This window comes from Verticillium alfalfae, genomic scaffold (genome assembly GCF_000150825.1).
Source record: "Verticillium alfalfae VaMs.102 supercont1.9 genomic scaffold, whole genome shotgun sequence".
NCBI classification, from domain to species: Eukaryota; Fungi; Ascomycota; class Sordariomycetes; order Glomerellales; family Plectosphaerellaceae; genus Verticillium; species Verticillium alfalfae.
The window spans coordinates 1,063,250-1,077,964 of NW_003315030.1; the positions used below are offsets into that span (position 1 = coordinate 1,063,250).

The following is a 14,715-nucleotide window of genomic DNA, read 5'->3' on the forward strand; positions in this document are numbered from 1 at the left end:
CCATCGCCGAGCAGACATCACCATCTGATCACACGACACATCACACACACAGCATCATGCCTTCAGCAATCGTTACCGGCGCGACTGGTAACCTACCCTAAAGCCCCAGTCTCTCAAGGAAAGACTGAAAAGGTCCCTCTGTACCGAAGCTGACAGATCCCCAGGTATCCTCGGCCGCGAGATCGTCAACCGCCTCGGCGACAACTCAGATCAGTGGCAAACAGTCTACGCCCTTTCGCGCTCTAAAAAGGGTGCCTTCCCCGCCAATGCCCAGCACAAGTCGATCGACCTGACGGGCTCAGCCGACGACATGGCCGCGAGCCTCGAGGGCGTCCAGGCCGAGTACGTCTTCTTCGCCGCCTACCTGGAGCAGGACACGGAGCAGAAGGCCTGGGATGTCAACGGTGCCATGCTCGAGTCCTTCCTCGCGGCGCTCGAGCGCACCGGCGCCGCCCGGTCCATCAAGCGCGTTGTTCTCGTCACGGGCGCCAAGCAGTACGGCGTGCACCTCGGCCCACCCAAGAACCCGATGCTCGAGTCGGACCCCTGGCTGCGCGACGAGGGCCGATTCCCGCCCAACTTTTACTACCGACAACAGGACGTGCTGCGGGCCTTCTGTGCGCGAACAGCCTCTTCGTCCGGCGGCGAGGGCGCGTCCTGGACCGTCACGTACCCGAACGACGTCATCGGCGTGGCCAAGGGCAACTTCATGAACCTCGCCACGGCGCTGGGTCTGTACGCTGCCGTCAACAGGGAGATGGGCCGCGACCTCGCGTTCCCCGGGTCCGAGACGTTCTACACGCGCTTTGACTCGTTCACGGACGCGAGACTGCACGCCGAGTTTTGCGAGTGGGCGGCCCTCGAACCCAAGGCCGCCAACGAGGCGTTCAATGTCGTCAATGGCGATATCGAGAGCTGGCAGAACATGTGGCCCATGCTGGCGAGGCGGTTCGGCAGCAAGGTCAAGGAGGACCAGTTCGTCGGCGAGGGTGAGGACGCCGGCTCGAAGAAGCTCAATGACCCGTCCCCCCTCAGCATCTTTGAGGCCGAGTCGGGTCTCAGGGGCAAGGTCGAACCGGGCAACCTCGAGTATAGGACTGATCTCGTCAAGTGGAGCCAGCGTGACGATGTCAAGGAGGCATGGGAGAGGCTGGCTGAGCGCGAGGGCCTCGACAAAGAGGCTTTCGAGAAGGCGACTTGGGGATTCTTGGTTTTCATTCTGGGCCGGGCCTATGATCTCGTCATCAGCATGAGCAAGGCGAGGGAGATTGGATGGACTGGGTGAGTACTCAACTCAGACTTCCGGGATGAATGAATGCTCGTGCTGACATATTTTCCAGTTACAAGGACACGTGGAAGGCTTTCTCCGATGTATTTGCGCAGCTGGAGGCTGAGAAGGTTCTGCCCAAGACTCACTGAGGGTGTCATGCGGCGCAGAAGAACGTCTTTGATTCGAGGCTAATATCGTGATCATCTGAGACGATTTCAGGAAGCCAAATGACTTTCTGTGATCAAATGGGTATCACCAACCACGTAGTTCGCAATGAAATCTAACCCATAACTCCGTATCCTTGCAACCCTCATATCCAAACCCATACTCATTATTTCGTTGCTTCAAAAATGAGTTGCGGCAGCTCAAAGAGCCTCAAAGAATTTCATCCACCACAGTGCTCTTCGTTCGCCTTGATGCACTCACGAAAGGGTCTTGAGCTGCATTAGTGCCCTCTCTTCGTCGAACAGCACAACTACGTCAGTATGGCCTCTGTTGGCGGCAAGGTCAATCGGCGTATCGCCATCAACATCCACGTTGTCGAGGTTGGCACCGTTATCGAGCAGAAGTCTCGCGATGGCAGGGAACCCTCCATATGCCGCCATACTGAGGGCCGTCCAGCCCCATCGATCTTTGGCGTTGACATCCATGCCCACATGGATCAAGTCGGCCACCTTTTGCAGGTTGCCATCGCTGGCAGCCTCAATAATGGCAGTGTCTTTGACCACGATTCTCTGCAGCAGCCGACTTACGGCCATACGTCGCTTCGGCTTGACGAGCGGCCAGTTGGGTGCCTCGCCATCCTCTGGCGTCGGCAGCAGGCTGTTCGTACGCTTTAGCTGGACCTTTTGCTCAAAGTCCTCGTTGGCGGCGCACAGAGTGATCGTGCTCGGCCTGCGACTGCCGCCGTTACTTCCGTACCCCGAATCCGTAGCCGGGCTGAACGGCCCAAACAGCGTCTGGCTGCTGCTGCTATTGCTCGTGATGGACCGGCTCGAGACGGATGGTTTGCGGTTTGGTGATTCAGTGTCAGGCACGGACTCGTCGAGTAAGCCGTCAGCAAGGGCTTCCTTCATCCATTTCACGATGTAGTCGCGGTTCTCCTCGACCACCATCGCGCTGATCCCTACGTCTTCGAGTTCTCTGCGGAGCTCACTCCAGGTCTGCGGCGAGTCGAGCGTCTCGACCACATCTTCGACGGTGACGACGGATCCCTCACGTAGTCCGGCTTGGACTTCCATCATAAACTTGTTCAGGCGCTTCTCGATCCTCATGGTTGATGAGCTAGCGGGCATCGACGTCAGCAAGGAACCGAGGACAGGACACTGAAGGAATGAGGGGCTCTCACTTGATCAGCGCAATGTTGAATGCGCTCAACATGGTTGTTGATGAGATGAGACGCGAGCGAAGGTCGGCCAGCTCCTGGAGTCCGAAGCGCATGCGGTCCCATGTGCGCTGTGCCTGGGTGCCGAGGCTGTCATACCTTGTGATGAGCGATTCTAATTCGTCCAGAATGGGTTTGCACGCGTCACACAGCATGTGCAGGCGGTTGATACGCGACGTGTCGAGGTCGGTATGCTCCTGGAGGTAGTCCTCCGTCTCTCTCAACACGGCGTGCAACGACATGAGGTCGGTCGACACCTGCTTGAAGTCTTCGCTTGCATCCTTGTAGGCTTTGAACAACTTCCAGGCTAGACCCGAGACGAGGACAACGTCCCCGATTCCTACACCAAAACTCATGATGGATCAATTGCTGGATAAAGAAGGTCGATGTCGAGTCGGACACGAAGACGCACGCTGGTGGATGCGATGTGGTAGGCGGTCGCCACTTTGCACCAACGACAACGGAAGACCGGCCAGTCCAAAGGCTAGAGAAGCACGCAACGGAATCCTGTTTGTCGAGAAGAACGCCCGATGAACATGGTCGTTGTGAGAGCCTCAGCAATAGTGAAGCGAAAGGGGCGTTCGTCTGGCGTGTCCGTGGCGAGGCAGATTCGTAGCCTTTATGGCGGGCGTTTTCCCCTTCCCCTCCCCGCCAAGGGTACCACGAGCCTCCGTTGTCCTGGGTCTTCAGGGTGCTGCTCGTTGAGGGAATTCGGGCTGAAGATCACTGGGGACGGGTCGGCTCGTTCACTGGTCGGAAGGATCATAAGGCCCATTATGTCGTCTAGATAAGACGAAGGGGGTGCATGCCCTGGTGCGTTGTGGCGTTGAAGCGTATTTACAATTGGACTCGTCTCGCGACACTGACAGGCTCCGCCTCGGGCAACCTGTCAGGCGCACCCAATCCAGCGCAGCTTCCTGCAGCCAGCGACAGGGAAACGGCCAGCCACCAGCGCTTGCCGTTCAGCCTTTCATGCCTTCCCTAACAATCCCCTAGTCGCTCGTTCCTCCCCCCTCAAACCGGCCCCTGCTTGCTCTTCCCATAAGGTAGATAGAGCTGAAGAAGTCCTTCCACCCATTCCACCCTCCGCCTCCTCGACACACAAGCCCACCCCCCGGGACCGTTGATCAACTGCCGCCAACATCTCATCTTACTCGCTGACACGCTTCCGGACTTGACTCCCCTCCCTCCCCCCATAGCACACTCGGCGACCATGCCCCCGCCAACGGCCACCCCCCCCTGCTGTGCAACCTCACATTGGAATCATCGGAGCGGGTGTTTCAGGCCTCCGCTGCGCTGATGTGCTGTTGTCCGAAGGCTATCAGGTTACCATTCTCGAGGCTCGAGGCCGCATAGGAGGCAGGGTAAGGCACCCGTCCCGGCTAACCGCGAGCCTTACGAGTTGCCAGGGCCGTGGCTGAGACTATTGAACAGATTTGTCAATCAGATGGCCTCGGATACACAGTCGATATGTGAGCTCTGATACCCCAGAGAGCCTTATTTGCCCCTCACTTAGGACAACCTGTCGAGAGCCCCTACATGCTGACTTTGTCTCCTTTTCGTAGTGGGCCGAACTGGATACACGCGCAAACAGAGAATTCGGAGCCACACGCCATATCCCGCCTGGCCGAGGAGACCGGAACGCCTATGCACAGCTGGAACGACAAGCAGCTCATATTCGATTCCAATGGCAGTGCAGTACCTGCCGACACGACGGAACGATTGTCGACCCTATTGTGGGAGATAATCGAAGAGGCTTTCAACTTCAGCGCCGATGCGCAAAAAAGCACTTCAACCATTGACAACGACGCTTCTCTCTATGACTTTATTCGGGATCAGGCCAGGGAGAAGCTTTCTGACGAAAATGAGCGGGCACTTCTGCTCAAGATGAGCGAGATGTTTGGAGCTTATATCGGCGAGCCGGTGTGGCGTCAGAGTCTCAAATTTGCTTGGATGGAGGAGTGCTGCGGAGGAGGTACGTGACTGCCGTCGCTTTGATCTGCCCTCATCTCTCCCCACCCATGCATGTGTTTGTTTCTCACTAACAAACATCAGAGGAGCTGTTTGTCGAGTCCAACTACTCAAAGATATTGGCCAAGATTGCTCAACCCGTCGAGAGCCGTGCCCGTATACTCTTGAACACCTACGTCAACTCGATTTCCTCGTCCGAGGCAAGGGAGCCTGACGGCAAAGTCCATGTCGGTACCAAAAACGGAGACTCTCTGGCTTTTGATGAGGTTGTCGTCACCACGCCGCTGGGATGGCTCAAGCGAAACCAAGACGCTTTCACGCCCCGACTGCCGGCCCGCATCTCATCCGCCATTGAGAACATATCGCTTTCCCAGCTCGAAAAAGTCTTCATCACCTTTCCTGCTGTTTTCTGGAATGTACAGCCCGAGTTGGACGATTTCCCTTGCTATACCAACTGGCTGACACCGGAATACGCCGAAGGCTCGAACCCCCAACGCTGGCCTCAGGAGATCTGGGACCTTTCCACCTTCAGATCGCCAAACAACCACCCGACGATTCTCTTCTACACTTACGGCGACTGTGCCAGACACATCGTCAACGCCATATCTGACATGTCGCGAGAGGATGAGCACTCCTTCCTGGATGACTTTTTCCGTCCATACTATTCTCGTCTTCCCAACTACAGCCCCGATAATGACAACTGCAGGCCCAAGGCAATACTCGCCACAAAATGGCTAAAAGATGACCTCAACGGCAATGCGAGCTACTGCAACTTCCAGGTCGGAGTGCACGAAGCTGATGAGGACGTGTTGACCTTCAGGAGAGGTTGCCCGGATCGCCGGCTCTGGTTCAGCGGAGAGCACGCCGCGCCCTTTGATGAGTGTGGCACAGTTGCTGGTGCTTACTTGAGCGGCGAGGCTGCTGGCAAGAGAATTATCGCAACATATGCCTGAATTGCTTCATCAGCATGCGAGCTCGTTTCGAAATTTACTATCATCTACGAGTTCGGACGGCTTTGACGGCAAGAAGCAGGAGATACTTTTTGCTAGATTTCTGGACACGATGAATACGCGACTTCAGGAGACTCGGGCCACGTCATGGTGGTCGTCTTTCATGACAGGTGCCGAAGTGCCGGCACCTACATGGCACGGATGGCTCGCGTCGCGAAACTCAATTGAGCAGGAGGTCTGATGCGGGAACTGTGATGGGGGCGGGATCGGGTCATCCGAACTTATGCCTGACGTTTTTCAACGCGTGCCCGGCACGAGCGGCAGAGCTAACTCCAATTCACGAATCGCATCAGTTTGAGATGAAGCTCCTGGGCGCTCGGGTCACAACCAGAACGAAGTTCCAACGCTTGACAGTTCACATCCGCTAGGTGGAAGTCTCGGTGCCTTGCATATTATTCCAAGGATATAGGGATGAAGTGCCCTCCCTGATGCTCCTACCTAGCCTCAGATCCCCCACACCCACCAAAAAGATGCTCGGCGAGCATTGATCAGTCGCTCGTTTCATTCGTTGTCCCCTGCGTTCCACCCGGCAGGCGGACAATCTGGTTGTGAAGTCTTTTAGCGTTCAAAACAGGTGTCTGGTAGGGTAACATGTGACTCCTGGCCGGCACAGTCGAGAACAACTACTTGGTGAAATTAGGCTCTCAGATGCCGGAAGCTATTTGTTTTCCGTCGAATTGCAATATAACCAGATGCGCCGTCTGATCTCCTGAAATTGTTTAAAAGGCTCCTGGTCCTTCATGGTTCACCTACCTCTACTTTGAACCGTCTCTCATTCTAAACGTACCTATTCACACATATCGTCTGTCGCCGGTCGACGCTTCTTTTCTCGGCCCTTAACAAAATCAGTCCTTTCCAGTTCGAATTTTCCCTAGCGAATATCACACACAAGCTCCTTCGCTTTCCAATATGGCTCGCCTTTCCATCCCGGTTCTCCTCGCCGTCTTCTCGGCCACGGCCTCTCTCGCCTCGAAGCAAGCCTCTGGCTCCGCAGCCCCCGGTCCCGGAGCCCCAGGCTTCGGAGCTGCAGGTTTCGGAGCTGCAAGCTCCGCTGCGTGCCAGCGGGCCGTCCTCTTAGCCGAGGGCATCAAGCTCAACATTGACGACCAGAACAACGAGGTGTTGTCCCTAACCGCAGTCAGCAATGCCCTGAACGCCAACGACGCAGCCGCCTTCCAGGCCGCCAAAACGGACCTCCTCGGCTTCGTCAACAGCGGTATCGAGATGCGCAAAATGAATCAGGCCATCGCGCCCGCCGGCAACAAGGCTATCGCGGGCCTCGCCATCGTCGCCAACGCCCAGACCGAGGAGCTTAACCTGTCCAACAGCCTAAGTGGGGACCCCGCTAAGAAGGCGGCGGATCTTAAGACGGTTGACACGCTGAAGGCTGACTTTGCGGGCGGGATCAAGCAGAATATGCAGAACATGGCCGACGTGAGTATTACTGTTTCCCCTATGAACAAATAGCAAGCAGTAATCTGTGGTGCTTCCGGGCTTTCGATACATTGATGTGCTGACGTGCCTTGCTTCAGGCCCTTTCTAGCTGTGGAGGTATGCCACCTCCTGACGTTTTCAACTTGACGGCCTTCGCACCTCCACCTGCACCCGTCCCCGGTGCTGGTGCCAATCCGTTCCAAGGCAAGGGGTTTTGGAAGCTCTTCCGCGCGTGATCTGCGCCAATTACGATTTGAGTCAATGTGAACAGCGTAAAGGGGGAAGGGGGGGTATCTAGCAGAGCCGCTCCTCGTTTGCAAGCTGTGTCATTCGTGCCGCTGTGCGATACGGAGCTGGTACGTGTAAGTCAAGGACGAGTCACCAGTTGGGGAACATTGTATTCTCTTTTGTCGTTGGTTTTCTTTTACCATGAGCCTCTTGCAATGGAGACTGAGACGCACACAAAGCGCAAAATGTCACATATGGACAGAGAAACATAGAGCAAAGCTTGCATTAAAGAAAGATTTTGGTTGAATTCCAGATTCTGGATATGCCTCAATCCCATGCCAATATTTCACACACTGTTCAGTAGGTGTACCTAAAGTTGTGGTTCTCGAGGTCGGTGCTGTCCGTCCTGTCCGCTTCCAGTCCAATCTGGAGATCATCCTGTGGCTTGCCGTACTTCGAGTCGCGCCTCTTGTTCTCTGCGATGCACAAAAAATAGTAAGAGATTCCCGCAAAGGCCATCAGTGCAAAAGCGCACAGCATGCTGCCGATACCGAGTGGGTAGTGAGGAGCCTGCCGCTGCAGGTAGAACTGGGGACCAACAATGTTGCCAACCGCTGGTGAGGCGCCCTTTATTAGTGATGTGACTCGACTCCATGTGATGATCAAGGGCTACATACCATAAACAACGGCGATTGAGATGCCCATGAAACTTTTTTTCGTGGCTCCGGCCGTGTTGGAGGACGACAGACTCAGCATGAACACCCACGGGACATTGTAGAAGCCCATGAGGTAGACACCGGCCAAAGATGCGTTCCGCTGGGTCCCGGCGTCGAGCGAGTGCACCATGACGGCACCGGCCATGCCGACCAGGGACGAGAAGATCCAGAAGATGCAGCGCACGTTGGGCACCCAGAAGGTGATGGCCGTCAGTATGGCGCCGCTGACCATGGCCACGGCCGCCTGGGGCGTGGCCATCAGGACCGTCTTCGTCCTGCTGAAGCCGTAGCCGGCGATGATCAGGGGGTTGAAGTTTGTGACGCCTGCGTTGGCAATGGCGTAGCCGAAAGCGCAGGCCCAGATGCAATAGCACTTTGGATCGCGCAGCGTCTCTAGAATCTGCTTTGCGCTGAAGGTCTGTAACGGAGCGTCAGGCAAGGACTGCTCGGCGGCATGTAGAGCCCTTCCCAAAAGATGGAGAAAAGCGACAGTCCTGGGGGGAGACTCACCTTGTGAGAGTCGATGCCCGTCTGGTTCTCGGCAAGACGGACAAGAGCAAGTTTCTTCTCGGTTTCGTTGAAGAACCAAGCTTTGGAGGGCGAATCGGGCAATGCGAAGAATACAAGACCTCCAGCGAGCACCGTAACTGCGCCGTAGATGATAAAGATGTACTGATTGCCAGTTAACAAATGTTCTGAGAGTTTGACTAAGTGTAGTCACCTTCCAGGTAGCTAGAGACCCGTCGATCTGGCCGATAGCGTATGATAGAATGCCGCCAAACACACCAGCGAAGGTGTTGTACCAGAATGCGGTTCTCAGAGGCTGCTCCTCCTTCCGATACCACATGGAGTTGACGATCATCATGCAGGGCAGCAGGGCGGCCTCAAATACGCCGAGTAGGAACCGGATCGTCGCCAGGCCGGCAAAGTTATGGCACAAGGCCATGAAGCAAAGCGACGCTCCCCAAAGAACAAGGCAAACTCCGACATATTTTCCAATGGGAAGCTTGGTCATCAGCCATAGGTTGGGAAACTCCATGGCCAGGTAGCCGAAATAGAAGATGCTGCTCAGCCAACTGTACTGCTGACCCACCAAGTTGTTGTCTTCTCTCAAGCCGAACACGGCTGCATATCCAAGCGCGTTCTGCACCCCCGTCAATTTGACCGGTCAGGGGGTTTTGGGAGAATCATACGTGTCGCATACCTTGTCGAGAAAAGCTAGTGTCATGCTAAGGATTGCCAGAGGCATCACAACCAGGTCGGTCTTGAGCAAAAGCCGACTGGCTTGCGCTTTGCTCAAGCTCTCGGTCGAGCCCTGGTCGTCCGTGACCAGCACGGCGTCGGTGTTTCTCGGTTCCTTCTCCGATGACATGATGTCACTGATGTTGGAGGACATGGCGTTGGCTCGGAGGCAAGGTTGATAGCGGCAGAGCCGGCTCAAATTCAATTGCGAGGATCAGATGTGGACGATTGGCGCTGAATCTCGCACTTCTGCACAGAGTGAATCTCACAATCTGCAGGATCTCATGGCAGCCTTTGGTGCCAGGAGCTCCTCACATTTTGTACATCGCATTGCTCGTCGAGGGCCGAATTGCGTGATGGTGTTGAAGCTCAAGAAGTGAAGATAGCTGATGACGTGACGGTTGGCTGGTACAGATGGGCCCCTTTTTTCGGCCGTCACCGAGGGTCACCTCGGACAGTACCGAGAGAGCCATCAGCTCAGCAGCACCACGCTTCGTGTTCTTTTACCAAGCGTGAGCTTATGTTGTGGACAGCAATCGCCTTTCGTGACAGGGCTCCCAACCAGAGAGCGCAAAGGGGAAGAAGAGTCAGTCGCGTTCTCATCCTTGGTAGTCGATCGCATTGGTAACTCACGCCATCTACCTCTGTGCTCTTCGTGGCACATTGCCTTACCAGTTGAAACATAACGAGCTAAGTGAATGCAGATAATTGATTGTGTGCGATGAAAGCCTTTCTGCAGCCCTTAAACAAGTGAACTACAGTTTGGATTTGAAGTTCCTGAGATCCCGTGTTGCTTCGACTTCCGCCGTGATCTCGTCCCGACTTCTGCTCACATCTTGAATCACGAGCTCTGCATAAAGCTGCTGGATCCTCTCGGTGATCACGCCCCTCTTGCCGTCTCCAATCTGTCTCCCATCCACTTCCACGACATGCAATTGAGATGGAAAAGTCCCCGTGCAGAAAGCCTCGTCGGCTCCGTACACCTCCGTCAGGCTGAAATCCAGCTCTCGCACCGTGATCCCGTTGGCACGACATACTTCGATCGTCTTTTGACGCGTGATACCCTGCATCTGGTTGTCTTTTGTCGGAGCCCAGACCTCGTCTCCTCGGATGATGAAGAAGTTGACCGAGTTGCATGTTTTCACGAACCCCCGAAGGTCGAGCATCAGTGCCTCATCTACGTTCATAACGTTCGCGCTGATGCAGGCCTGAACATCTGTGGCCTTGGAGATGTGGTTCCACTGTTCATCCTTGACATCGGGTGGGCCTCGGCGCACCCAAGTCGTTGCGAGGCGCAGGCCGCGAACCTTTGACGCCGGATCGATCGCCTTGACCTCGGGAATGATGACGATAAGAGGCAAACCGATGTTGACATGTGGGTTTTGGTATGGTGTTGATTTGAGGCCACGGCTGACAACCAGACGAATATGGACATGGGGTTCCTCACCCATTTCGTTGGCGTCAAGGGTCTGGTGCAATAATTCTAGCAATTCGCCCTTAGTCAGGCCGAGATCCATGAACATGGCTTTGGCTGATTGGAATAAGCGGTTGATATGCTCGCGTGCGAACTGGATTCGCCCTCTGTTTGCGCGTATCCCCTCCTTTCAAAAATTGTTAGGCAAGTTCCGTCGGAAGAAGATCACAACTCACCCAGATGCCGTCGCCGACGAGAAAATTAGAGTCAAAGACCGACACTACAGCCTCTTTTCTCGGAGTCAAGTAGAATTTCCCTGTGATGCCATCACGCATGCCGACCTGTATCACGGTCAGCTTTGGGGCCGACTACGTTCGAGTGTTTTCTCTTATACCAAGATTGAGTCATTCTTCGAGTTGGGCACCACCGCATGTGTTGACGCAACGTTGATGCTGTGAGATGCTGTTTCGTCTGATGAACCCATCGCTTTTGTCAAGTCAGACCGAGGAACGCTTGTTCAGCCGTGATAATTGCGTGCTTCCTGGAAAATCACTCTGCGGCTTCGAGAAATATAATGAAAGTGAAGAGGCGTATGATGAGAACGGGCGACGCCGAACTCGTTCGATACTCTACCACTTGCGTCATACTCGGTTGAGACCGACGCTGTGGAGCTTGTCCAAGAAAAGACAGGGCACCATGTTCGCAGAGATGAGCCACCTTTGACACTAGGTCTAGAAGGAGCATCCGCACGTCAACCTAGAACTTATTGCAAACACTATTGAAGCTGCTCGGAAATCCTCAATTCGTTATCTCACGATCTTCAAAGTATCGCTCCTCCGAGGTGTTCCGACACCACCCGCGAAGACAATGGTTTCCTTGACGCTACCCTGGCCTGACTCGCGCACAGTTGAGAATGAGGGGTTACAACGAGCATCAGCACGCAATCCCACGGGTCTCGTCGTTTTCTTGCGGCCCCTCGGTCTTGTCCGAGCCCCCAGTCGTTTTATGTCGCCTAGACATCTGCCCTCTCACGGCAGATACCGCCCCAGCTGGCCAGTCGCCACATTCCATCGACCATGGATATCGACTGGAGTCTAGGCTTCCAGCCTTCATTTTCGAAAGCATGCAGCCGATGCCATGCACGGAAGGTCAAAGTAGGTGGCCCAGCATGTCGCAGCCACGTGGGACTTTTCCCTCCCTGGTGACCACGAGCTAACCCTCACCAATAGTGTGATCAGCGAGTGCCTCGTTGCATGCGATGTGAGAAACAGGGCGAGGACTGCAACATCACCGAGTTCGTTGCATACTCTTACGCAACCGTAGGAAGCTTGCAGGTTCAGATCCGTGATCTACAAGCCAAGCTGGCCATCGCGAGTCAGAATGCAGCCGTGAACCAGACGACCATCACGGTCAGCGAGGCCCAGATCGCGATGCCAGCAGCCCCGCCCCCGCCTATGCGGGCCGGCCAAGCACCTTGGGTGGGTGTCGGGAAAGAAGCCGAGGAGGTCGGGTTCCTAGCCATTGGCGGTCGAAATAGGCACTCGGATGACAAGTACGGTACGTGAACCAGGACGTGACGCCTGCCAGGACCTCCACGTGGCTGTCGCTGATGCCAGGTCTCATTGCAGTCGGCAGTGCAACGGGCTCAACTTTTGCTCGCATCTTTTTCAAGCAGCTTAATCTCGTTGCCCCCGCCATGACAGGTCGATATGGAGACAGCCTGGAGCAACCTCCTTCGGAACGGATGGCCTCTCTACCTTCGCAGGCCGTCGCAAGTTTCCTGCTCAGGCAGTATATCGCCCGTGTCCACACGTGGTGGCCTGTACTTCAGCTTCCAATCCTGCGGCGGACGTTCCGTGCCATTTACGAGGACCATCGCAAGTGCGGCGAAGCGGACAAGTTCGTCGTCTTTGTCGTCCTCGGTCTTGCCAGCAGCGAGTCTCAGGACCATAAGGAGTACCAGAGCCTGATGGACATGAATGAGTCACTGGCATATTTCCAAACGAGTCTTCGGTTCTTTAAAGACTTCCATGACCATCCGCGTGATTTGTTTGGCATTCAGGCGGTGATACTGCTCACCATCTGGATGCTCAACTCGGCAGCAGGGAGTGATTGCAACGACCTATGGCACTTATCGAGATATATCATGTCAGCCGCGATCGAAGCTGGCCTTCATCGCCACAACACAGACTGGGGATTCGGCGCCGAGGAACTCGAAATTCGTAATAGGACCTGGTGGTGTGCCTACAACTTAGAAAGGTGAGGCACGAACCCATGTGTGTCATGTGCAAGACTAACCATCAATGTAGACAAGCAGCTATCGTCACAGGCCGCGTCCTCTCAATACGAGATCACGCCATACATGCGCTGATGCCAGTGCCCCTGAGCTTCGATGCCCTGAGCGGCCCCGAGGCTCTAGTTGCGCCGGTCTACCACAAACACACAGTCAGGCCATTCAGTCTAATGATACGCCTCCGCCAGATATCGGGTCGAATTCTAGAGTCGATTTACATCGGCAGGGGGCCCGATGGCAAGGCGCTCGCGACGTCATTCCAACAGATTTGTACCATGTCGGACGAGTCGCGGCGGGACTTAACGCAGTGGAAGCAGCATCTTGATGAGGCAGATCTCAAGCCCTCCCGCGAGTACTCGGAGATGAAGATCGAGTACTGTATCCTCCAGCTCCTGCTCAACCGACCGAGTCCTACGTTTATGGTGCCCTCAAGCCCCATGATCGCCACCTGTTCCAAGGCTGCAGCGAGCGCCATTCACCAGTGGTCCAAGATTGAGGCTCGGTATGGCATCTCGGCTGTCTGCCGCTGCTTCAGACAGCTCCATGCCATCCTCCTGGCAGGCTTGGCCGCACTCTACTGTGATTGGTAGGTCCTCATGATACTTCGAGATAATGCTCACGGCACAAAGACAAAGAGCTAACAACAGTCCTCGTACTCCCAGGCAGGCCATGGCTATGGCAAGAGAAGCTGGACCAACGACTTCCACCCGCAGACATCGGCACTGGAACGACACAGCGACCTGCCTTGACTTGCTAGAGCGCGGCATTGCGCAACTCAAACTCACAGGCCTCAACAAGTACAAAGACCTGCTCCAAGCTGTGAGGAACAAGGTCTACGCCGAATCGATGGCCCCGCCACGCACAGCAATCACACCCCAGGAGTCATTCATGGGGCCCGAATCCCTCGACTCCATGTCTGTAGGCAGCATGGGCTACGACGGCGGCTCGAGCCTGCTGTTCGCTGAAGACAAAGGAATGGAGACCTACTTGAACCAGGTTACGGGGTTCTTCGACGGGGGCATCATGGACATGGACGAGGCACTGAATGCTTGGTATGGCGCCGTCATGGAGGAGATGCAGCCGATGCAAACGGGGCCGTACGAGCAACGAGAGTAGACTCACGACCAGTGCCGTCCTGGCCATGTCATCGGCACACGTCGGTCAGTCGCGCGCTGGCGACGCGCACCCCAAAACAACAATTGGAAAGTTAAAAAAAGAGGCAAAAAGGATTCTTTCAAGGTGAAAGACCTCCCGGTGGGACTCGAACCCACAGCCTTCGGATCAGAAATCCACTGCGCTACCATTGCGCCACGGGAGGATGGTTGTCCTGGCCGGCAACCCGCGTACTTTATATGGCAGACTTACTCGTGGACTGTGATGAAACGGCTCCCCACGACCCTCAGATGGCGACAGCACCTCAAAAGAGCGGCGCGGGAATCCGAAAATATTGTCGTGTACAAAAGCGAATTTCAGTTCCATACTTGGTCTCAGCTATTTTCTTCGGTTTGTTGCTGTAGCGAAAGGCATCATCACGGGATGAAGACGTTCCTGCCGACTCGGGGACTTCCCCACGGAAACCAGTGTTCAACCAGGCAGAAATTCCCCACCCAGGGAAAAATGTAGTGAACTACAGCGGGGTCATTCCATCCCAAAGGCCATGTGGCAGTCATTTAGGAGATATTTTCCGCATGATGTTTAACTTTCGAAATGTCTCGTGGCCACTGCAGGCGGATCCCCTGTCACAACAGTCCGA

General features: G+C 55.3%; 7 protein-coding genes and 1 non-coding gene across 8 annotated transcripts; 4 read left to right on the plus strand and 4 right to left on the minus strand.

Annotated features, from left to right (window-relative positions):
* Window positions 1-56: 56 nt before the first annotated feature.
* Window positions 57-1,419, plus strand: VDBG_07270 (NAD dependent epimerase/dehydratase family protein; the record flags this gene model as incomplete). Its single annotated transcript, XM_003002653.1, has 3 exons — window positions 57-87; window positions 165-1,281; window positions 1,341-1,419. 3 exons carry the CDS (start codon window positions 57-59, stop codon window positions 1,417-1,419), a joined length of 1,227 nt encoding a protein of 408 aa, XP_003002699.1.
* A 273-nt stretch (window positions 1,420-1,692) lies between these two features.
* VDBG_07271 (predicted protein) lies at window positions 1,693-3,010 on the minus strand (the record flags this gene model as incomplete). The annotated part of the gene is made up of 2 exons (XM_003002654.1): window positions 1,693-2,554; window positions 2,619-3,010. The coding sequence occupies 2 exons, from the start codon at window positions 3,008-3,010 to the stop codon at window positions 1,693-1,695; spliced, it is 1,254 nt and encodes a 417-aa protein (XP_003002700.1).
* Window positions 3,011-4,193: 1,183 nt separating this feature from the next.
* On the plus strand, window positions 4,194-5,578 carry VDBG_07272 (conserved hypothetical protein; the record flags this gene model as incomplete). Its single annotated transcript, XM_003002655.1, has 2 exons — window positions 4,194-4,629; window positions 4,710-5,578. 2 exons carry the CDS (start codon window positions 4,194-4,196, stop codon window positions 5,576-5,578), a joined length of 1,305 nt encoding a protein of 434 aa, XP_003002701.1.
* Window positions 5,579-6,544: 966 nt separating this feature from the next.
* VDBG_07273 (conserved hypothetical protein) lies at window positions 6,545-7,305 on the plus strand (the record flags this gene model as incomplete). Its single annotated transcript, XM_003002656.1, has 2 exons — window positions 6,545-7,069; window positions 7,168-7,305. 2 exons carry the CDS (start codon window positions 6,545-6,547, stop codon window positions 7,303-7,305), a joined length of 663 nt encoding a protein of 220 aa, XP_003002702.1.
* Window positions 7,306-7,654: 349 nt separating this feature from the next.
* On the minus strand, window positions 7,655-9,409 carry VDBG_07274 (allantoate permease; the record flags this gene model as incomplete). The annotated part of the gene is made up of 5 exons (XM_003002657.1): window positions 7,655-7,911; window positions 7,975-8,431; window positions 8,524-8,708; window positions 8,800-9,157; window positions 9,218-9,409. 5 exons carry the CDS (start codon window positions 9,407-9,409, stop codon window positions 7,655-7,657), a joined length of 1,449 nt encoding a protein of 482 aa, XP_003002703.1.
* Window positions 9,410-9,906: 497 nt separating this feature from the next.
* On the minus strand, window positions 9,907-11,153 carry VDBG_07275 (D-alanine aminotransferase; the record flags this gene model as incomplete). The annotated part of the gene is made up of 3 exons (XM_003002658.1): window positions 9,907-10,724; window positions 10,906-11,010; window positions 11,064-11,153. 3 exons carry the CDS (start codon window positions 11,151-11,153, stop codon window positions 10,011-10,013), a joined length of 909 nt encoding a protein of 302 aa, XP_003002704.1.
* A 592-nt stretch (window positions 11,154-11,745) lies between these two features.
* Window positions 11,746-14,078, plus strand: VDBG_07276 (predicted protein; the record flags this gene model as incomplete). The annotated part of the gene is made up of 5 exons (XM_003002659.1): window positions 11,746-11,823; window positions 11,899-12,226; window positions 12,298-12,928; window positions 12,979-13,548; window positions 13,625-14,078. The coding sequence occupies 5 exons, from the start codon at window positions 11,746-11,748 to the stop codon at window positions 14,076-14,078; spliced, it is 2,061 nt and encodes a 686-aa protein (XP_003002705.1).
* A 130-nt stretch (window positions 14,079-14,208) lies between these two features.
* VDBG_15155 lies at window positions 14,209-14,280 on the minus strand. Its single transcript has one exon. It is a non-coding gene; the product is annotated as a tRNA-Arg (tRNA).
* Between the last annotated feature and the right edge of the window lie 435 nt (window positions 14,281-14,715).